The sequence below is a fragment of the Protopterus annectens genome, chromosome 9.part0 (assembly GCF_019279795.1).
Source record: "Protopterus annectens isolate FY-2018-M chromosome 9.part0, PAN1.0, whole genome shotgun sequence".
Lineage (NCBI taxonomy): Eukaryota > Metazoa > Chordata > Ceratodontiformes > Protopteridae > Protopterus > Protopterus annectens.
In genome coordinates this window covers 308,553,335-308,577,686 of record NC_056743.1, presented here as the reverse complement: position 1 = coordinate 308,577,686, position 24,352 = coordinate 308,553,335, and the positions used below count along the sequence as shown (strand labels likewise).

Here is a 24,352-nt window from a genome sequence, read left to right as displayed (position 1 = left end):
CCAGATCCAGAGCTTAGAAGTAGCCAAAGCCAGATTAAATGTTGGATCCAAGACCTATAAGTTAAGGAAGGAAGGAAACAACACTTGCCTATCATTATGGTGAGTATATAACTTTAGTTTATGTTCTGCCTTCAAACAGTGTGCACCTGTTGAGTCAGTGCAACTACTTACCACACCTCTCAGAAAATCCATATGAATTTACTGCTGTGAGACATGATATTGGAAGCCAAAATTTTTTTATAACCAACGTTAGGAGCACTGCAAGTAATAGGAAGTCTATTATAAACTATTCTAGTGAGTAATTCAAGCAACACTTGTGTGGTGAGTTGTAACACTTGGATTATTTTCTCAGATTAGAGAAGAGCGATTAGCTGAGGAAAAAGCTAAGAAGAAAGTAGCAGCTAAAAAGATGGAGGAGGTAGAAACTCGTAGAAGGCAGGAAGAAGAAAGTCGCAAACAGAAACTGCTGCAGTTGGTAAGAATGAATGGGCTTACATATATTTGGTGCAATTAAATGTTAATATCTATTTTTCGTGCATTTCTGCGAAGGTTGCACAGTTTGATTTAGTCTTGTAGTAGGCTGTATTCTAAGTTAATTTAATTATGACTTTGCTTAAACCCAGTTCAGTAGTTTTTAGAGTTGATATTACCTTGTTCACTGAAGCGTTCCTTTACTAAGATTCCATTTTAATAAAATATCTGCACTACCAAGATGAGAATCCTTGACAATTTTTATTGCATCCAAGTTCAAGCATTAAGCAATTATTACCACTTAGAAAGTCATTTATTAATGAATACGTTTTTCCTTTTTAGACTTTTGTCATTTTTAAGCGCAGTGTTTCCAGCAAGTTAGTCTTTTGTTTTGACCATTGTAGGCATTGGGCTAATTCTTGTAATTTTGGTAAATGGTGTAAAACTCCCATTGGATGTAGTTGGCAAGTAGCATAGTCAGTTTTTCAAACAGTTGCAGAACATTGCATTTGACTTTTTTATTTTATTATTATTATTATTGCAAGTAGTAACAAAGCTGTTTCTGTATGCGTTTCCCAGTCAAGAGATACAATGTAGTCATGATTTTTCTATTTGTTTGATCCAGCACTTATGACCTTATTTGGGTTAATTTTGCCTTCCTCTGCAATTCATGTTTCTCTGAAGCTCTTGCTATCACAAGCATGCTAGCTCATCACCTGTGCACACAATTCCAATATAATTTAAGTGGGGGGCTTCGCCCCTCACACCCCCCGACGTGGGGGGCCATGCCCCACACCCCCCCAAACTAAATACTCCAAGTCTGAGATTGCTGTACGTTGGGGTAAAGGGTAAACCCTGGGAATGGCCAACTGAATTCTTTCTCTAAGAAAAAATTTGCGGACGTGGCCGTTCGTGGTTTTGGGATTTCGGTCTTTTGATGTCATTATTACGTATTTGAAGAAGTCTCCTCGATTACGTAATATAGACCTGTTTCCCTGGTGGCACAGAAGTAAGCTAGTTTTGTGCCTGAACACATTTTCAAATGATAGGTAAAGCAGGGTCCTGGATGGATTCAGAGAGAGAGTTTATACTTTGGCTGCTTTGGCATTTAAGTTCATAAATCACCAGATACACATTGAGCTTCAGTCTGAGGTCTGGCTCATACGTCAAACTTTTATGTAGAAATTAAAGATGAATCACTGAAAACTACACACCCTGAAAGCTGTTCAGCTCTTCCAGTGTTGTGAAGCTTAAATGAAACTATACATCTGATGTCCTTTTCAGTGCTCCTCACTAATGGGTCTCTGCTCAGATATCGGCTCCAACTCAACCGCTTTCCAAGACTTTATTTTCCAAATTTCAAGCTCCTCCCTCTACCCATAATGCACTGTACCTTCACCTGCCCAGATCTTGTTTGCCACATGTTGCATCCAGATATGGTTCCAGTCTCTAGCTAGTGGTGTTGGTGTGTCTTTTGAGAGATAAGTGCAAAATTCTTTTCTAAACATTTGTTAGTCTTAAATTCTTTATTCTTGGTTTTGCCTTCCTCCTATAGTTTTTGTTAGCTTTATGGACTTCTCAGTTTCTCCTTTCTTCTGGCGCTGGCACTCTACTGTCTTACTAAAAAAAAAGTGTGCCTTTCTATTTTAGGTTATTTGTTATATAATCTATATAGTTGTTTGACTGTGACTGTTAATAGTAGTTGGGTTGTTTGGTCTTATTACTGTGTGTGCGCGCTAACTGTGATAATGTCAGAGAAATCAACTGGTTTCAAGAGATGCACTTCTTGTGGGCAAAAGATCCCGAATTCTGATGAGCAAAAGCGGTCCGTCTATTGCCTAGGCCGAGGACATTTAGATGTGGAGTTTGTTGTGTGCGGCTTTCAATCCCCAATTTTTAGCCAACCGCAGGAACATTTTAAAGGGCTTTTTACCTGAATCCTCCACATGTTCTTCATGTTTTACTGTTGCAGTCATCACATTTGGGTTATCTGCCTGCAGGTGTAGCCCTCAGTCGGCCCAAATACCAGAGAATTAGTATTTCTGCGTCGGTTGCTGTCGCTTCAGGACTGACATCAGGTTGTCAGGGGTATAAAAACAGGCAGCTGATGCCATTACATTCTTGCTGAGGAGCCCGAAGCAGAATCAGTTCGCACGAGTGCCAGTCAGCGACTACCTGAGTTTTCGTTTCCAAATTGAATCATCCTAAAGTCTTCTAAAGCTAAGTATCCCGTTGGGGATCCTTTTTTCTTGCTCTAACCAATGTCAGAAAAAGTTAACATTTGTCTCGCTTGTGGAAAGCAAATACCACACCGAGATTTCCATTCTTACTGCATCAGCTGTTTAGGCCCAGACCACAATGTACCTCGCTGTTGGTTTTGTTCTTTGTTCATTGCCCGACCTATTTGTTGTCGGGCCCTTATTGTCACTAAATACTTTTGCTCTCGATCTCCGTATTCCGAAATGGCTTCTGTAAGCCATCCGTCTACCGATCTTCCGAAAAAAACATAAGGATAAAGACAGACCGCACAGGTCCAAAACTACTGACGATGCTTCCGTTAAGCTAGTCGCCAGTTCGCCGGTACTCAGTGAGGTGCTTTCGCAGCCCTTGATGCCCACTTCGATGGATTCACAGGCCGCTACCAAGACCCGTTCGGAGTCAGGTATGCCGTGAGACACTTTTTTGACTATGGAACCTGCGGATGTCTCTACCTTGGATGGGTCCGGAGCCCTTATGCAGGCATCAGCTTCCGAGGAAGTTCTTCGACTTACCAATTCGACCCAAACTGACTATTTCTTTCGCATGTTCAATTCTGTCTAAAACTACAGTTTCTAAGGCCAAGAGAATGAGCTACACCTAAAAAAAGACTACTCCAACTCAAGCACCTGCTTCCTTGCTACAATCTCAAATGCTTAAAATGGCAGAAGACCTGATCATGCTGATTAGGGGAAGCCAGCCTTCCCCTGCTGAGAGGAAGAGACCTGTCCCCAGCAGCTTTAACTGACCAAGAGTCCGAATCTGAGGTTTCTGAATATGAAGACATGCCTTTATCTGCTTATGAGGATTCAGATGCAGAGGAATCCATTCCTTCTGCTTCCCCACCAGAGGATTTTTGTTTTGGTGAAACCCTACATACGTTGAGAGAGCATTTCCATTGGGAATGCCAGGATTATCCTCTGTCCAAAAAGAGAGACTGGGAATTTTTAGATTTGCCACAGCATAGACCCTTGGCTATCCCTCCTGTTCTGGATGTTGTGGATGATGTCTTTATGGAATTCGATCTAACTCTTGAAACTTTACCCCCTGCTCCAAGGAAACCAGACCGGTACTACAGAGAGTCCCTGACTCTCAAATTTATTTTCAAAAATCCTTCTGCTGACCCAGAGGCCATCTCCCAAGGGACTAAAGGCATAAAATCAACTGCAGCTAAGAATCCCACCCCTTCGGACAGGGATTCCCGAACTTTAGACAGATGGGGTAAAAAGTATACGCCTCTGCAACTCTCGCCATTAGGGCATTAAATTGCCAGTTCCACATGCTGAAATACCAGCAACATACTATGGAACTTATTAAGCCAAAATTATCTACCTTTCTTGGCTGTGCAGAAAATAAAGAATTACAGGAGCTTATGCATTCTGCAAGCCAAGTCAGCAAGCATACCTTGCAATGTGGGTTTGACGCCCTAGAAGCATCTTGCAGGGCAGCAGTCGCAGGTTCTGTACTTAGAAGGCATGCTTGGCTTAAGGAGCAGACCTTGCCAGACCATGTCATATCAAAATTACTGGATGCTCCTTTGAACAAGGACAATTTGGAACCAAAGCAGAAGAGGTTCTAGAAAAGATGGATGAAAAGGTTAAGTCTATGCAGACAGGCAAAGATTTTTTGCAAGTGCAGCCTCCAAGATTCAGTAGACATTGCCCCCCAAAACTTTGGTCCTTTCCAGACCATCTCAAACTAGAACCAGGGATTATTTAGCAGACCTACTCCACATGGGGCCTAGCCTTCTCTTCTATTAAGATCCATGCCTCTGCCATCTCTGCTCATTACAACAATGAGCCACCCCTCTTCTCACCCTCTCTTCAAACAGTTCCTGAGAAGGGCTAACAATTTAAGGCCACCAAGAAGAGCCCCCACCCCTGCTTGGGACCTTAACTTTGTGCTGGAAAAACTCACGCTACCCCCCCCCCCCTTTGTGCCTGCAGCGTCAGCAGAGTTAAATTTCCTCATTTGGAAAACTGCCTTGCTTCTGACCATCACTTCTGCTAGAAAGTGTGTCTGAGCTACAAGCACTTATGGCTGTGGAACCCTTCATTATTTTTCATGCTGACAGGGTCTCCCTCAAGACTAACCCTACTTTTATGCCTGAAGTGGTGTCCAGTGTGGCTCTCAACCAAGCTATCCGTTTGCCAGCCTTTTTCCCAAATCATCAAATTAAAGGGGAAAGGATCCTGCACTCTTTAGACGTGCGCAGACAGCTCAGATTCTACCTTGATAGGACTAAGCCCTTCAGGAAGTCTGACCAGTTACTAGTCAGCTTTGCACCAGGGGCAGAGGGCAAGGCCATATCAAACAAACCATCTAATGGATAGCTCACCATAGCCATTACTGTTACAAACACCAAGGGAAACCACTCCTCTGGGGCTCTGAACGCATTCCACTAGGGCAACTTCAAACTCTACAGCATTCCCCAGGGGAGTCCCTACCAGGGACATTCTGGAAGCTGCTATCTGGAGTTCTGTTCACACCTTCACCAAGCATTACCACCTGCCTATCTTTTCCTAATCCAGGGCGGGTTTTGCAACAGCAGTCCACCGGGGCATACTAGCCAGCCCCAACTCTTACTGACTGCCTCCACCCATTCTTCAGCTTTGGGAATCAACCCAAGTGTGATGACTGCAACAGTGAAACACAAAGAACATAATACAGCTGTGTACACACCATAAATGTAGATGTTCAAGTGTATTCATTGTTGCAGTCCTGGTTTCCCTCCCTCCATCCCCCTTGTCTGTCTCGGTCTCTCTCTTTCTCTCCCCTCTATTACTCGCCCCTTACAGGGCTATTGGTATTTACTTTTTACTGGTGGTGGGGTGTTTTTCCACCATAACTTAGCTCCCTGTTTGGGGGGCTCCTGACATTTCTGACATTGGCGTTCCTGTAGATGCCATTGTTGTTGCAGCACCCACCAAGAAGGAGCTAGCGGAGCACAGCTCCACTGTCCATCTGGCTAACAAGGAGTCTAGAGCATTGGACAGAATGAAAACCACGTTTATGCCTTGGCTACCTTCACACTGAGGTCATTGAAATGTTTGATTCATTTCATCCATTTGTAGAGAGACCTAGTTAGAATTATCCAACTCTCTTGCCAAGACCAAATCGGAGGAGAACTTGAAAAAAGTCTGGTCTGTCCCCAACTGGCTACTTTCTTCTCTCGCTAATTCCACAATTTGGTTGACTTTGCATGTGGTGGAAGGCATCTCATGAGCAACCTATACAAGCTTAGCCATCAGGAAACATGCCTGGATATGGCTTTGTGGAACCCTTCAAGGTGTCATTCATTAATGCCCCCTTTGATGGGACCTCCTTGTTTGGACCTTCTGTGAAAGATGCATTGACCCACAGCGAGCAAGAAAGATGCAGTCTGCCGTGGGATCAAGTTTTCTACTCCTCAGAGGGCCTTCTCCAGGAACCAACAAGGAGGGAAGAAAACTTGGTTTAGAAAGTCGCAAGGCTGTTTTCATGACCTGTGCTGGGATACTTCCTGCAGAGGTAGAGGGGAGGTTTCAATGGCAGGTGCCACCCCAGTGGCGGGGAGGGGGGGGTGTTCTGCAGAGTCAGGGCTCCAGGGAACCTTTCCCTGATGGGCCCTTTCAGCACTCCTGGGGTGCTGCCTGACTTTGCATCTCTGGAAGCAGTCGGGGGTCATCTATCCCTGCACCTGGATGCCTGGACAAGTATAACAGACAATACCTGGGTGCTAAACATAATATCCAGAGGCTATTGCATTCCCTTTTCTCCAACTCCTCCCAAGTCCAAGGAGGAAACTGCCTAACATACCACTTAGGCAGAGGGAGTACACAGTGCGAGAAGTTCAAAAACTTGAACAAGAGTCATCCAAGATGTTCAGTGAACCATTCTTAGTCGCCCACTGTCTACTCCCATAACAGTTTGTGGTCTGCAGAAATCTACAGTGGTGGCTGCAATCATCTGACCTGTCTCTGGGCAACGCTTCTCTCTTCCCCCTATTATAGCCACAGTGACCATGGACACTTCCCAGTCTGAGTTGGGGAGAGCACTTCCTAGGGAAGATATTCCAAAGCATGCAGTCGCCTGCAGAGGCCAAAATGCATATCGGTGTTATAGAGATGAGCAGTCCTTATGTTGCAAGCCTTCCAGGATGTTCTCCCTCTGGGGAAGATTGCGATTTGCACAGACATGTCAGTAGTCTGGTACATCAACAAACAAGAGGGAACTCATTCTTACCTGTTCTGCAGGGAGACCATGAGGGTTAGAAATGGGTGATGCCTTCAGACCATTTTCTGATAGCACACATTCCAGGGGTAACCAACGTTCTAGTAGACAGACTCAGCGGGTTTATTTTGACTCCTCAGGAGTGGTCCCTCAACCAGGTAGTAGCAAACAAGATATTGAGCCACTGGGCCAGCCTTGTAGAGACCTTTTTGCCTCTCACCTCAATTTCAAGTGCAACAAGTGATTTGCTCTGATTCTGCCAAGGGGGAGTCACCAAGGGATGCTCTAGTCCACGATTTGGTCTCTGGGTCTTTTTTATGCTTAGCCCCTGACTACCGTTGATCCTGAAAGCTCTATAGAAAGCCAGAATTTTGAAGAGTTCCTTAATCTTCCGTGCCTTTTTCTGGCCTCGCCAGGTGTGATTCCTCTTTCTGGCCTTGCTAGGTGTGGTCTCACCTCAAGTATCTGCCTTAGATTCCATACAGGATCTCATATCTCACCTGTCAGAAAGACCGCTTCCCGATCTTCATGCCCTAAAGCTGACTGCATGGTTTCTCCAATTCTAGTAATTGTAAGGAAGTCCAGGCTTTCCCCCTCTGGTCGTGACATTATCCTGGCCTCTCAGTGGGCTTCCACTAAAAACGGTCTCCAATAGCAAGTGGAAGAGGTTCTCAATTTGGGCAACAAAGGATAATTATTGATCCTTTCTCAATAATCCACAGCATCAGTTCTTTTTCTCAACACTTTTTTTTTTTTTTTTTCCAGGAAGGAGATAGTTTCTCCACCATCAAACTCCAACTGGCTGCTATATCAAGTTTTCATGCTGGGAAGAGAAGCTATTCTCTGTTTTCCAAATTATGTAAGGCTTTAATGAAGGGAGATTTTCATTTTAGACCTCCAGTAAAAGATCCTTCTCCCCCATGGGGATCTTGCAGTGGTACTACAGAGCCTTATCCAGAAGCCCTTTGAACCAGCATATTTTTGTGACGTGAAATTTTTTTTCTTGGAAAACTGTCTTGGTATCTACTACTTTCCACTAAGTGAATATCGGAGCTTCAGGCTCTGTCAGCCAAACCTCCTTACATAATTTTTCACACAGGCATGAAAGATTGATTTGTTCTTAAGTTGTCCACTGAGTCCAACATTAACCAATCCATTCACTTACCAGTTTTCTTCCCCAAATTTTCAAACAAAGGTGAATATCTTTTACATCTCCTAGATGTGCACAGGCAACTACGTTTCTACCTCCACAAAACAGAATTGTAGGAATTCCATTCATCTGTTTGTCCTGATTGGCTTGCTGAAAAGGAGACAGGCATTTTCGAAAATTAATTTAGCTAAATGGATAACCGACTGTATTTCTTTCATTTATTCTAAGAAAGGTATAGTCTTGGCCCGATCTCCCAAGGCTCGTTCCACCAGGGCTATGGCTACTTCATTTACTTTCTCTTCCAGATCCGCAATTGATGACGTGTGTGCTGCAGCCACTTGGTCTAAGATTCCTACCTTTGTTTCACATTATAAGTTGGATATTGTTTCTAAGAGCAGGACATCCTTTGGCTCGACCATGCTCCGACACATCATTCCTAAAGGGCCACCCAGGGATTGCATAGATGGTGACTCTGACCCATTAGTGAGGAGGAATGAAAAGGACATCAGATTTAGAAGTTATGTACTTGCTATATCTAAGTATCTGTATTGGCCATTTTCATTCTTCCTCACGTCCCACCCATCCATCCCCTGGCCTGAAGCCTTTGAGCTTCAGATACTTTTCTTTCTCTGTAATTCTGATTATCTTTTCAGTTGTAGGGCAGTAAACTCAATCTGGGGAGTTGAAGGTATGGTGCATTATGGGTAGAGGGAAGAGCTCAAGACTCTGATCCTCAAGTCTTGGAAAGCAACCTGGTCAGATCCAATATCTGATCTGAGACCAGTTAGTGAAGAGGAATGAAAATGGACAACACAGATAGCTAGTTATGGTAAGTACATAACTTCTAATTTTACAACAGCTGTTACAAGGTCAGTCTTTAACCACCATGCTTGCCTTAGGGTTAAGATAATACCAAAGGACATAAAGGAGAACTCGAGGAATCTTTGGATCATCCTTCACACGAAACTTTCAACAATTTGAAGGATAAGCTTGAGCTGGTGGTTTAGTCTGATAGTGACCTGACTGTTCCACGCAACCTGAATTCATTTACCAACTTAGGTGCTTGATGGCATAGGCATGGGAGAGGATGGGTATGCCCATCCTGTTAGGAGTGCACATGCCCAGGTGCACTCTGGCTGAATTTCCCTGGTGGAGATTAGAACTGCCATATGGTGCCTTCTCGGGATGCACAGGGAATCTCGATGTCAACCGTTAATGAAAATGAGTGACTTGTGCAGTATTGACACCTACTACACATCCACCGTTGGTCTATTGTTGGGCAGGCAAAGGAGGTAAGACTCCATAAGAAAACTTGATACCACCCCCGAGGGCTGACTTAATGATGGCCCTTCCCAGCTGACCCTTGTCTCAGTGATGATAAATGAATTGGTCATTTGACTCGGAGGGAGCTGATGACTGGCAGGCAAAGTGCCAAAAAAACCCCACTGAAGTATACAGGCAAGGTCATGCAGCTTTTTCACCCCTTGGTACCACAGTATGGCAGAAGCTACCCCTCCCAAGACTGGCCCTTTCGTCTAATGACTAGCGGATGGACACGAGGAAATCCGGAAACAAATGGGCATGATGGACCAAGAGTGTGAATAAACCTGGGAGGAAATCTGGAAATTCTTCAGCTGCTGATCCAGGCATTGGTGACCCAGTTTTTGCTTCCCCACCCTGCACACGTGGTCTGTTTGAGAGCCAGGTTGAGCCATTTTACTGATACATGGGCGAAGGTTCTAAGTATTGGACATCATGAAGCTATCTGGCAACAAATGTAAGATAGATAAATTTGTCCATCTCACCCTTCATGAGGGATGCACAAGTATCAAAAGATCAGCTGCACCTGCCTTGGCCAATCGTGCAGCAGTTGTTGAATCAAGGGCAACAGAAAGAGCTCCATAATGTGAAGAAGGATTGGATTTCTACTCCACTCTGTTTCTAAATGCAAAAAAAGGGTCAGGCCTTGGAAAGTAATTTTGGACCTGTCCATACTCTGCCTCTTCTTAGAAGTACCCAAGGATGCTAATATTGCAGTTGTAGCTTCCACTTCTCCTTCCTTGGTCCTTCCTAATCACACTTGACCTAACATATTTACTTATACCTATTCACAAGGACCACAGGACATTTCTGAGATTGAGTCAAACCTTGGCATTGCTGAGTTTATGTACATGCTGGTTGTCTGCTATGCAAGAGAATTTGCAAAGTACCTTGTCCTACTGGTAACCTTCCTCAAGCCACCCCTGCCTGTATCTAATGATGTTGCAGGCTCAGCTGCACTGTCAACGTTTGGGCAGCTTCAGCGTAACTGTAGACTACCTGCAGTGTTTGGGGTTTCTAGTAATGGTTATCCTTGTACAGGATGAAGATGTTACTGCAAATGACCTTGAACAAGGAGGAGTGCAGATTCTCCCTATTAAAGGAGAAATCTCTCATCCTAGGAGCTTTCTGCTTGCAACCCAGCAGGAACTGCATGGTGGCCAGTGACAACTTAAATGCCTTGGGCTAAATGGCCTCACTTGTTCTAATGATTCCGCAAGTTAGGCTGCACATGTTAAAATCCTTGTGATCTGATGTTAAACTTTGTTCATTCCTTACTGATGGGTTATCGGTTCTGTCCTTGGAACTGAGCCAGCCAATATCAAGTTTGCATCAGCCAAAAACTCTCGAGCCAAGGTCCTACCCAGAATGCTCTGCTCCCTGTTACCTTGCTGTACAGATGTGTCAAGCCACTCTCTCAGTTAAGTGTCTCTAATTTTTGAAAGTTTTTATACATTGTTCTTACTTTAAATATTTTCAATAGTTTGTGCTAATATTTTCCTACCTCATCATACACTTTAGAGACTCTCCCTTTATTACCCTTTTCTTCCTTTACCGTCGTTGGTAATTCTTCATTCTCTTTTCTCACCCCTTTGGGTAGCCTTTCCTCCACTTTTTGGTGCTGTTCTCCACATCATTATGTCGGATAAGAAAAGTAGCGTTTGTTTCAAGCAGTGTAAGGATCGTAGCCGTAAGTTACCGCTTTCTGATGTCCATGACTTGTGTCTACTGTCTGAATGTCTTCAGCCGTACTGCGGATCCCCTGTGTGGGATTTGTAAAGATTTTTCTACCAGAACTCTCAATGAGAGGATGAATAATTTTGAAAGGTCTTCTCAAGACTCCTTTCTCTGAGACTATTTCTGGGTCAGAGGGCTCGCCTCCTCCTGTTAAACGCCATAAGAGGCGTTCTTCCACTTCATCAAAGTCGCTCCCCTCTTCTCCCTCTGGAGATCATAAGGAGTCGACTCATAAGAAGGTGAAATTGATTACTACTACGGCGCTGCCACCTGTGACCCTGTCGGCTCCAGGCTCGGCACCGCCCCAAATGATTCTGGCTCCAGCCAGGTCTTCCTTATCAATACTGGCACCGAAGTTCCCGGTACAGACAACTATGGCTCAGACAGTTCAGTTGCGGCCCTTACCGGCACCATCCATGCAGGTACAGTCCCCTTCGGCACCGTTGGTACAGTCCCCTTCAGCACAGAGTATGACTCTTCTGTACTCCACGGCGCAGACATTTTTGGCACAGACATGCTTCTGTGCAGTCCTTGTCTGCACCATTTTTATTACCGGTGTAGACTCTGCTCGACAGCACCGTACCCATCGGGGCAGACTTTTGCCTTTACTGTGCTGACACCTTCAACTACTATGGCGCTGACATAGGCGCAGAGTACTTCCACACTCTTTTCTTCGGTGCAGGCCTCCTTGGTTCGGTGCAGACCTCCTTGGTTTGGGCTCTGCACCTATTGAATTAGCAAGGACCAAGTATTCTCCTTCATTGGATCCATTTGGTGGCAGTCAATGTAGTCCTTTTCTAGAAGTGCCAGAATCGCCATTAGCTTTCTCCATGAGGTCAACCAAGAGTCTTTCTGAACAAGATGTGTTACGGCTTGTTGACCAGTTGCTTGTGGCCAGAGGTGTCTCTCACCTGTCAAAGTCCACGTTCCCTCCTTCTGGTGAACACATATCTCGTCAAACTCCAGCGTACACTCCTCCTTCGACTTCCACACAAGTTTCGAAGCCTATTACTCTGACAGCAGTTTCCCTTCCTCTGACTCCAATAGTGGATCTCACTTTAGAACCGGAGTCACCCTTGTTGCCCTCTGAGCACTGGGCATCGGGCTCTTCTCAGGCCAGTGGCTATGCCGTGGGGGAGGGCATTCCTGGTTCCACGACTATTTTTTTTCTATGGCACCCTCCAGGGATCCACTCTCTCACAGTTCACAGTCCTCTTGAGACTCCTAGTCTGGGGGGTGGGGTGGGGGTCGTCGGGGCGGGGTGTGACCTCAGTTCCGAGGTTGTCGTGCTCTGTTCCGGGCTCCCATCCCTCCTTGGGTGGGCCGGCCTTCCTGGCCATGGAGAGGGCGTTTGCCTGAGCTGTCAAATCCCACATGTCTGGGTCCTCTCCCCCCCTCTGTGCTGCAACTGTCACAAACCACAACCACCGGGCACAAGGGCCTCGGATTTCTCCTCGAGACCCCCCTGTTTGCAGTCTTCCCCAGAACCTCCCACTGAGGAAGTAACTCGCAAAGCATCGTGCAAGAGGGAGCACATGGACTCCACTGAGGAGTCATTGACTGAAGATATGAATTTTGTTGATGGGGAAGGGTCCCCATGGTCACCCTCTGATGAGGTGTCCTTTGGTGACATCCTCAAGATCCTTAGAGGGGTGACAAAGTCCTCTAATCCTTCCTCTGAGGAATCCGTATTCCTGCAGGCCTTTCATGCCCGGCCCCCTACCTCCTGGGTTACCCCACCTGCTGATGAGCTCGTCCAGCGAGCATGGAAGGCTCCTGACTCCCTGGAAGCGATACCAAGCAGACCGGATAAAATATTATCGCCCCCAGCTGAGCACCCACACTGGTCACAAGGTCTTCAGTAGATGCTATGGTAGTGGCGGCTGCAACTAAGAAGGATTTGACAGGAGAGAGCCAAGCTGCCCATCCACCTAACAGAGTCCCGGGCAATTGACAGACTAGGGAAGCATGTGTTTGCTTCATCGACCTTCGCCGAAAGGTCTTTGAACTATTTGACACAATTTACCAGGCTTCAGAGGGATCTTGTCAACCAGCTCTCTGAAATCTTGGCAGGAGCTGTTTCTGACTAGGTCCATGACAACGTAACATGTTAAGTTGTCTATCTCGCCTTCATTCTTGCTGGTTGGGTTCGGAGCCGATCCTCTGCTCCAACTCGGCCATTTTCAAAAGCTCGAGAGCTGCTTACTGGCTCGAGGCCCTCCTATATCCCATGATGCCTGGTGCTAGATTCCCAGATCTCGTTTGCCGCTTTTGCTACGAGGTTGCGTTTACTGGCTCAGGTTGTGTATTTTTCACTTTATTGATATATATTAGGATTCGTTGTATATTAGTTAAATATTTAGTGTTTATTCATAGTGCGGGTATTTCCTAGTGTTTAACCCCCTTTGAAAACTCGTTTTCTTTTTAGAGAGTTTTCCCCTCCCTCCCCCTCCCGTTAGGGTAGGCCGTTTTAGTTAGAGGCTTATCTTTAAAATAGTAAAAAAGATTTCTATAAAAATTGTAGTAGTTGTAGGTTAGTTTAGACTATCTTATATTATATTTTTGTGTGTGCGCTGTTTGGGTGTGGTAACTTGTGTGGACTGTGCGTGTTTTTTTCCTAGTTACCAATTCCCCTTGGTACTCTTTATTAGTATTTTGTCTTCCTTTACAGGAATGTCTAAAGACACTAAAGTGTCGGGATTCAAGAAGTGTGACTCATGCTGTCAGAAAATGTCACTGACAGATGGTCACACTTCTTGTGCCTACTGCTTGGGCTCCCTACACCTGCAGGACTCTTGTTTGGTGTGTCACGCCTTTAGTCCAAGAGTCCTGCAGGAGCGTAGAAATAAGCTTATCCTTAGGGGTTTGCTTAAACCTGAAAGATCACCGGCCAAGACTCGGTCAGTGAAACCTTCTAGGCCATCGAAGCCGTCTGCTCCCAGCTCGGAGCCGTCGCCGAGTATGGCTTCTGCTTCAACTTCGGTTCCGGCTGAAACCGAAGTACCTATCTCTACGTCAACTTCGGCTCCGACTGGAGCCGAAGTACCTATCTCCCAGTCAGCCCCGACCCTCCCATCGGAACCGTCAGGGAGTCGAAAATGCTCCAGGTCACCATCCTTGGAGTCAATACACTCTGCTCCAGGGTCACCCTTATTGCAATCTGAGCGGCTCCAGGGTCACCCTTATTGCAATCTGAGCAGAGTTATCGATCCCACTCTTCTCGGTCGTCTAGGATATCTGACCACGATTTGGAGAGAGTAGTGAACAGGCTTTTAAAGTCGCAGGCCCTGGCAAAAATGCTATCCAGCCCCCCTCATCAGGGTTCAGCTCTACCTGTTTCTACAATAGTTCCTCTTTTGACTCATCCCTTGAGTTTGGAGCTGGAGCATGCTGTGGCTGAAACCGTGGGTCCGTTGGCACAGATACCTCCCCTTTCGGTTCTGTCGTCGGCTCCAATTTCTTCCATGGTGCCATCCTTGGAGGGAACTGGGCGCCGGGACTCCCTCGTCTGCTCCGAGGGGGCGAGTGGCATCGGACCCTTGTCCGACCCCTTTCTCCCCTCGGAGCTTCGGCGCAGGTGAGTTTGGCTCCTACATCGGCTATGGAGCCGTCTCTCTTGGTGCTGGGAAGGATTCCGGTCTCTTCGGAGCCTTCTCCGGTATCGGGAAGGGGTGCCTTCGAGGTCATGAAGAGTGTGCTTACATCTGAGTCAGCCCCATTGGCTCCTCCCCACATGGTGCCTGCTCTTGTCTCTGCCCCTCCTCCAGACCCCAAGCGTGGGGAACAAGAGCTCCAGGGCACCCCATTGGGTGTATCTTCCTCTTCCGAGGCCTCCCCCCGTTCATTCAGAGGAGCCCCCTCGAAATAGGAAATGCAAGAGGAAGCATGTAGACTCCCCTGAGTCTGTCACTTCAGATACCGTCTTGGAGGAGTCGGAAGGGTCCCCGAGGTCCCCCTCTGAGGACGTCTCCTTCTCAGACATCCTGGAAATCCTTAGGCAGAGGGCGAACTGGACTGCCTTTAACCCTTCTGAAGATGAGTCAGTATTCCTGGAAGCATTTGGTTCCTCCACCTCCTGGGTGTCTCCGCCTTTCGATCCACTGATGTCGGTAGTGGCTCGAAAGGTGTGGTCAGCTCCAGACACAATGGAACCAACTCCTCGCAGGCCCACAAAATTCATCACTGCCCCTCAGGACAAACCATTTCTGACCAAGGGTGTTTCCGTTGATGCCATGGTGGTAGCAGTGGCCACTAAAAAGGAGTTGGCTGAAACTTCGTCTGTCCACCCCCTAACAAGGAATCTAGGATGATGGACAGATATGGGAAGTGGATGTTTTCCTCAGCGACCTTTTCCATGAGGTCTCTGAACTATTTGTGCCATTTTACCTGCCTTCAAAGGGATCTCCTTAAAGAGCTAGGAGATGCCCTTCAAGATCCATCAGCTGCGGGGCCTCAGGCTAAGGTTGCCTCCCATCTAGCGACTCTAAATTCTGTAGTAAACTCCTCCATGCAGCTCATCTCTTATGCAGCCGATGGAGCGAGTAGGGCCGCAGGCACAGGTGTGGCTTTGAGGAGACGTGCTTGGATGCGGTTATGCAACTTTGCGAAACCCTTCAGGGCGTTTTTCACCAACACCCCCTTTGATGGTTCTGCTCTGTTTGGACCACAGGTGAAGGATACCCTTACCAGATGTGAGCAGGAAGGCAAGACTCTCTCTGCCATTGGAGTCCATTTTTCCACTCCTTCAAGACCGTATCCCAAGGGTCAGAAGAGTGGGAAGATGTGGTTCCGGAAGTCCCAGGGAGCCGTGCCTGACACATGTGGAGAGTTCCCCTCCAGGGGCAGAGGAGAGAACAATAGACACCGCCCTAGGGGCAGAGGGGGTCCTCAAAATCAGGGCCAAAGAGAATCCTTCTCTGACAAGCCCTTCCAGCATCCCGGAAGTGCTGCCAGACTGTCCACCTTCGGAGGCAGTCGGGGGAAGATTATCGCTGTACCCAAAAGCCTGACAAAGTATAACACAAGACAAATGGGTACACTCTCATATCCGAAGGCTACAAAATCCCCTTCTTTCACACTCCACTCCTTTCCAACAAATACCTCCCAGATGTTCCACCCAATCTAAGGGATCAAGCAGTTCAAGAAATTTCAAAACTGCTAAGAAAAAGAGCCGTCCAGTCAGTCCCAGCAGACCAACTAGGATCCAGAATTTACTCAAGGTTCTTTTTGGTACCAAAAAAGACAGGAGACTGGAGACCCATTCTGGATCTCAGCAGACTAAACAGGTCTGTGCAAAGAACAAAGTTCCGGATGGTGACGCTACAGTCCATTTTACCCTTTCTGGGTCAGGGCAATTGGTTGTGCTCCATAGATCTTCAGGACGCGTACTACCATATCAAAATGCAAAGACTCCAGAAGATTTATCCGCTTCTGGCTGGGAGCCAGTCATTATCAGTTCAGAGCTCTGCCCTTTGGTCTCACCACAGCCCCCAGGGTGTTCAGATGTTTGGCAGTAGTCATCGCTCACTTGAGACAGCAAGGATTCTAGGTGTTTCCATATTTAGACAACTGGCTCTTTACTGCAACCACCAGGCATCACCTGCTGCGAGCCAGAGACTACACCTTCCAAACGTGCTCCACTCTAGGCATCACAATAAATTCTGAAAAGTCTGCATTGTCGCCTTGTCAATCTATTACCTTTATAGGTGCAAACTTAAACACAAAGGACATGTCAGCGACTCTCCCAGTAGACAGAGTGTTAGCCATTCGACAACATGTGCAGGTCTTATTGGGATGCAAAAAGATTCTGGCCAGATTCGTCCTAAAAACGTTGGGTTTCATGGCAGCGGCTATAATACTAGTCCCCCTTGCACATTTTCACATGAGGATTCTTCCGTGGATGCTGTTCACACAGTGGTCCTTCCAGCAACTCCCATTGTCTCACATGATAATGATCACCCAGTCATGCAAAAGCCAACTTGTTTGGTGGATGGTCTCCCCATCATTACACCAGGGCAGACCATTTGTTCTTCCTCCAGTAGCTACGGTGACCACAGACGCCTCCCTGATCGGGTGGGGGGGGGGGCATTTTCAGGGCAGAACAGTCCAAGGCACCTGGCAGCCTCACGAGTACCATCTGCATATCAATGTCCTGGAGATGATAGCCGTGCTTTTAGTGTTGCAAACTCTTCAGGACTCTCTTCCCACCGGGACCATTGCAATTCAGACAGACGATATGTCAGTGGTATGATACATCAACAAGCAGGGCGGAACCAAGTCATATCCCTTATGTCGAGAAGCACTCAGACTTTAGCAGTGGGCGATCTCTTCCCAACGGTTTCTGATAGCAGCACACATCCCTGGGAAGTCCAACGTTATAGCGGACTGGCTGAGCAGAGCAATTCTCATGCCTCACAAGTGGTCTCTCATTCAGACTGTGGCGGACAAAATCTTCCGCAAATGGGGTCAGCCTTGCTGTGACCTTTTTGCCATCCCCTTCAACAGCAAGTGCGACAATTTCTTCTCTCTCCTCCCTCTTCCCGGACACTTTGCAAGAGACGCTCTAGTTCACGATTGGCCTCAGGGACTTCTTTATGCATTCCCTCCGTTTCCCCTGATTCCCGAACTAATTCAGAAAGCTACCACATTGGGATGCAAAATGATCCTCATTGCCCCTTACTGGCCTCGACAAATTTGGTTCCCTTTCCTGCATCATCACCTTCTGGAGCAACCCTGGACCCAATTCCAGACTTCCTGATCCATCAATTGGGCGGGCTGCACCAATCTATTCATTCTCTCCAGCTCACTGCTTGGTTTCTCCACTTCCGACATTAGCCAGGCTTCCCAACATCTCCCATTCGGTGCGTGAAATCATCTTATCCTCGCATAAGTCCACCACTAGAAAAAATTATGCTAGTAAGTGGAAACATTTTTCCTTATGGGCAGAGACCAGGAATATAGATCCCTTTTCAGCCCCTGTGCACTACATTTTAGAATTTCTAGCAGAACTTTTTAGAACTGGATCCTCTTCTGCCACGATTAGAGTTCAACTAGCTGCAATTTCAAATGGGCCTATCTGATTCAAGCATCATGTCCCATAAACTTTGTAAAGCCTTTTTTAAAGGGGCCACGCTACTCAGGCCCCCAGTAAGAGATCCCCCGCCTCTGTGGGATCTGAATTTGATTTTAATTTCCCTGATACTACCCCCCTTTGAACCGGCAGCTTCTTGCTCCTTGAAGTTTCTTTCTTGGAAAACCCTTCTGGTTGCAGTTACGTCGGCTAGAAGAGTTTCTGAACTTTAGGCTCTTTGTGTTCGTCCTCTTACCTAGTTTTTCACAATAATAGAGTTTCTCTTCGGACTAACCCCTCCTTTCTCCCAAAGGTTACTTCTGATTTTAATTTAAATCAGTTCATTGAACTACCCGTGTTCTTTCCAAATTATTCCAACAAGGCAGAATACAAGTTACATCAGTTGGACATTCATAGAACATTACGCTTTTACCTGCATAGAACCAAGCAAATCAGAAAATCAGACCAGTTGTTCCTGTCCAACACTGAGGGAAAACAAGGCATACCAGTGTCAAAAGTCACCTTATCTAGGTGGTTGACTTCTACTATTACTTTTATATATCATTTAAGAAAAAAAGAGCTCCCTGCTAAACCCTAAAGGTCACTCCACCAGAGCTCTAGCTACTTCTGTGGCTTTTCAGGCCAGATTGCCAATAGAAACTATTTGTGCGGCAGCTACATGGGCTAATCCACATATCTTCATTTCGCATTATAAACTGGATGTGGCTTCCAGAAGCAGAGCTGATTTTGATTCCACTGTTCTGAAGTGTCTGTTCCGATGAGCCACCCAGGATTGAGGTGCTAGGGACGCTGTCCCAAGCAGCAAGAATGAAGGCGAGATAGACAACTTAACATTAAGAAGTTATGTACCTATCATAACGTTCCATGTTAGTTGTCTTCTTGCCTTCTTTCTTGCATCCCACCCTCCACCCCCCTGTCCTAGTAGACCGAGAAGAGTTCCTTATGTTTTTTTTATCACTGGCTGAGTCTTCTCTGGCTATTACTTATCACTATCAGTCTCTCTGTGCCAAAGACCGTTTCCATATGGTTGTCTCATGCTATTTATTATCTGTTATACCCAGCAAAACTAAACCATTTCAGGCAGGCTCAAGGGACATTCGACCAGGACCTTGGCTTCATTTGTGGCTTTTTATAAGTGGTAGGATTCTAGAAGTATTTTAGAAGAGCCAGCTAGATTCTTACTCCAAGTCTAGGACAGGTTTTGCTAGGTTTATCCAAACATGGGTTGTTAAGCTATAGTGATCTACTCCTGTAGCTTAGGCTACTGCAGTACTGACAAGTGGAACATCTACCGTTGTGGTAAATTTACTAACACAACTGTGCTTTCTTTTACTTCTGAAGGAAATGTCACTAAAACTGAGGATGATGATGTAACTTGCTGAAGAAAGGTTGGATGATAAATGTCTTTAATAAAGTGTTATCAGAGATTGAACCAAGTGATGGGAATGAGCTGTCATGTGGAGATGCAGTTGAAAAATGTTTAGAAGAATATGCTGATCCTATATGGTAAGAGCAAACGGGTAATATTACGGATTGTAATGTGGAAGGGAATGTGTTGCCAGAGTATAGTAGAGAAACTAGTGCTTTCTCACCTCATTTTCCTATCAGTCTTTAGAAAGTGGACTGTCAAAGTGCTGTGTGGTTCAGAAGTTGTACCTTCAGGGAAGAGTAAGAGAAAATGCTGCAGTGGTTTGGGAAGGTCGCAAATAAATGACCAAAGGCTTAAGTGATTATTGAGAATTAATAATTATGACAAAGGTACACCGTTAAACAGGGGGTACCATTGGGATCATGTGACGGAGCCCTTAACTTTAAGACACAAGGATGCTGACACCCTTTTTTTTTTTTTTTTTTTTTTATATCTTTGAGAGGCGTTTGCTTTTCAGAAATTGTGACATTTATAAAAGGATTTGGGGAGGGTATGAGTTTTCTTGGAATCGATATGTGATTCCACCAAAGCACTTTCAAAAAGTTGATGCATTTCATATCTGCTGAGATACAGCTGAAGGATTTAATAAACTATTTTAAAGAATGTTGTCATGAAGCTTACAATATGAAATCAACATTTGGTGAATGAGAAGTATAGACTGGGGGCTTGGGAGATGAAGGTCTTTTTGGAATATATTGAAGGGGAAACTGCATCTTTCTGGTGTAGCCTTTGTCTATGGACACAACAGATGTTAAAATATTGGGGTCCATCTAAATTGCTTTTATCATAGTGCTGGTTCTGATCAACTAATTAGCGAATGTGTAAAGGGCATAGAGAAGGGGGTACATGCAATAAAGCTTTGCTGATTGGTATTTTCAAAATATAACTGACATTTCTGGATGGTCTGTGACTAAAGCAGTGATTTTGAAGAATAAAATGTATCAAGAAGGAGAAGTGTACACAATGTCAATGAGCAAGTGTTAGTTGAAATAAAGGTACTTATAGTGTTGAAGATGAAACTGGGTAAGAGCAATGTGTATAATAAACTGAAATGCCAAAGTGGACTTAAATAGTTATGCAGTACTTGAAAATAGTGAAAAGGGGAATGGGGAAAGGATAAATATTTCTATTAGCAACAGGGTTCAAAGGAAACTGGTGTCATGACACAGTATTAGATTATAGAAAAAAGAGGAAAGGCGAATACTGTTACCCATTTATGTTGTAGTACAGATAAAGATTGAAGAGGAATGGTTGTCCTGAACTGTTTTAAAATGGTGGAAAGCTGATATCTTCATTGGATACTAAGTATGTGAATGATCTACAGGGGGGGCAGTCCTAAAAGTTATGGTGGAAAATAAGTATGAATTTATTGTAGAAGAATCTGAAAATCTGTTAAGACAGAATCAAATAAAGGGCTTGGAAGAAAGATGCATGTGAACTGAACTGGGAATTAATAAGGGAGTTATTAAAAATATTTTTGTTTGAAGTAGAAGAGGTTGCACCTTTTGGGGAACACTGCTCAAAACTTGGAAAATATGAAAATTAACTTTCTGAAAGGAGAAATATACAATGGTTTGGGTAAAATTATAGAGCAGATGTATATGAAAAAGGAAAAAGTGAACAATGTGCAATGGAAAGTTAAACTATAACATGCGATCAGATGGAGGTTTAAAATATGAAAAAAGAGTTAGAAGACGTTTTAAAAAGTGAATGTGCTAAGTTCAGCTGGGGTTAATGAAAATGCGTATGGTATAAAGGAGAGATGATGTTTTATAGTTTCTTAATGAATGATTACAGAAGATGTGTTCAGGTATAAACTGTATAGAAGAGAGGAAAAGCTCACTGAAGGTCATTTACCCAGTGATTACACAATTAAAATTTTAATAAGGGAGAATGGAAAAGGTAGAAGCAGTAGTAGGGGAATAGGTGTTTGAGATGCAAGAAACATTAAGAAAATATTGACTTTAGCTAAAGTAGTAATGGCTAATAAACCTAGGGGGATAGGAAGGGGAAAGTGTATCCATTGATGTGGGGAGGGCTATGATTATGTGCATCATGAATATAATTGCAACGATATATATATATATATATATATATATATATATATATATATATATATATATCTCTAGTTTCATAGTATAGTACTAGGCTATCTGCCCTGGGGCATTTGTAAGCCTAGCCATAGTGATGTGGCTTTTGCCACCCCATGAAATGGTACAAAAATGTACAGAATAAATCTAGAATACTGTGCCTCTGTCTAGTAGTGATACAATGAAGGTCCCTTGTATAATAGAATTAGTTTACTGTGCCCCTGTCTAGCAGTGACACAGATGTGACCCCTGGGGTAAACTTACGATCTCCCATCCACTCATCAAGATTTCTCTTGAAGAGTGTCAGTGAGGGGCTCTGCCTAATACGAACTGGGATCCTGTTCCAAAGCATGGGAAGCCTCTGGGTTTATGAATCTATCCCTCCAGCATGTCCTATTCGTACTTGTGCCGAGGTTTAAGTCTTTAGCTCTTGTGGTCCTGATGGATTTGGATTTTTTGAGGTGGAGCATGTCCATCAGTTCCTGATTGGACATGGCCTTGTACGTCAGGCAGAGATCACCTCTGAGCAGGCGGTATGCTACTGACTAGAGCTGAAGTTTCTTTAGTCTGGCATTATAAGACATATGTTGGAGACCCTTGATCCTTTTGGTGAGGTACTTTTGTGGTCTCTCCAGCTGTTGCAAATGCCGGGTGAGGTACATACCAAATGGAGCATTGTACTCAATCATGGGTCTGATGAGGGAAGAATATAGGGATACAATGACATCTTTGGATCTGGATGTGAATCCCTTCATGATGAGGTGTGCAAGGTAGAATGTTTTTCTAACCACTTTGGCAACGTGGGTGTCAAATGAGAGGTCGCTGTCTACTTGGGTCCCTAGGTCTCCGATTACTTTTTCCGTACTCAGTGGGGTGCTGTCTATGTGATAATTTGTGGGTACTTTGTTTTTTCCAAAAGGGATGACTATACATTTTTTGGCATTTAGTTTAAGGCCGTGACTACGGCACCAGTTGTCCGTTTCAGTGAGGCCTTTTTGTAGGATGTGTGTGTGTCTGCTGGTGTATCGACTATGGCGCCTAGTTTGCAGTCATCTGCGAACTTTGTCAGCCACAGCCCTCCCATGTTTGCTTTAACATCTGAGAAATAAATGCCGAACAAGAGGGGTCCCAGGACAGATCCCTGTGGGACACCACTTGTGACTGGCTTTGAGTCTGACATTGCTCCAGCGATTTTAACTTTATGGGTTCTGTCCTTTAGCCAGTTTGCAACCCATCTAGTGACATAAGGGTTTACTTTTAAGCTGTTTAGCTTATCTATGATGCCTGAGTGGGGTATTGTGTCGAAGGCCTTAGCCAAGTCCAGGTATGCTGTATGGACTGCTTTGCCCTCATCAATGGCTCTAGTGACTGTTTCGAAAAAGTCAACCAGGTTTAAAAGGCAGGATCTGCCCTTTACAAAGCCGAACTAGATGGGGTCAAGTGTCTGTAGGTCCCCTATGTCTCTGTTTGAGTTCCATAATGATTCTTTCCATAGCTTTGCAGACCAGGCTAGTTAAGCTTATGGGGCGGTAGTTTCCAGGGTCGGTAGTTTCCAGGGTCTGTAGAGGCACCCCCCTTGTGGAGTGGGACCACTGTTGCTGTACTCCAGTGTTCAGGTACATATCCCGAAGTAAGGCTAAGGTTAAATAGCATTTTTATGTGTGGGTTTAGCTCCTGTTGGAGCTCACGTAACACGCACCCCGGGATACCGTCAGGTCCCATTGATGCTGTGTTTTTTGCTTTGTTTAGGGCTGTTCTCACTTGGACATCTGAGATGACAGGGAGATTACATTCAGTTGGGATAAGTATTTCTTCTTTTGGGGGTGAAGGAGGGGAGAAATTTGCATGAACCTGTCGGCCAGAATGTTAGCAATATCTGTGGGTTCAGTGTATTTTTTGTTGTTGTGACCCAACTCTGAGCATATCTGAGGGTTTCCGCCCAGGTTTCTAACATAGCTGAAGAAGGCTTTGTGGTTATCTTTAGTGTCCTTAGCAATTTTTCTCTCAAAGTTTGCCTTGGATGTTTTTATGAGAGAACGTAGTTTACTGCTAATGTTGATCAGAGATGTCTTCCCTTCATGGGATTTTGCTCTGACGTGCAGTAGCTTCCTTCTTTTGTTATACAATTTGTTTATGGCTGAAGTCCACCAGACAGGACGTTTACATTTGGTGGAGAGGGACTTGGATTTGTTTGGGATTGCATGATCCATGCATTCTTGGAGATGTCCATAGAAAGCATTTGTGAAGGATTCGGCATTGTGGGATGTGGTATCCACTGGCACAGTGGGCTTAAAGGATACCATCTCATATATATATATATATATATATATATATATATATATATATATATATATATATATATATAGTTTAGCACTTGGCTGAGAGCATGGCTGATTTATCCGATTTTCTACACGGCAAACAAGATCTGAGGGGAAGGAAAGAGAGGCAGTATGGGTAGCTTTAGCTTGAGAGTTTCTAGCTGGCACGAGCTTGATGTAACGTCTGAGTTGGTTCCGGGGGTCGAAACAGAGACCGAACAGTCAAGAATGAATGAAGATCAACAACACAGGTGGAACATTATGGTCAGAACATAACTT

General features: G+C 45.0%; 1 protein-coding gene across 1 annotated transcript in view; it reads left to right on the top strand.

Annotated features, from left to right (window-relative positions):
• Positions 1 to 24,352, top strand: part of LOC122810517 (inner centromere protein-like) — a 1,067,288-nt gene that overhangs the window by 637,413 nt on the left and 405,523 nt on the right. Inside the window, exon 13 of the mRNA XM_044082099.1 lies at positions 353 to 475. Within this exon, the coding sequence (XP_043938034.1) occupies positions 353 to 475 (123 nt within the window). The remainder of the gene's footprint in view (positions 1 to 352; positions 476 to 24,352) is intronic.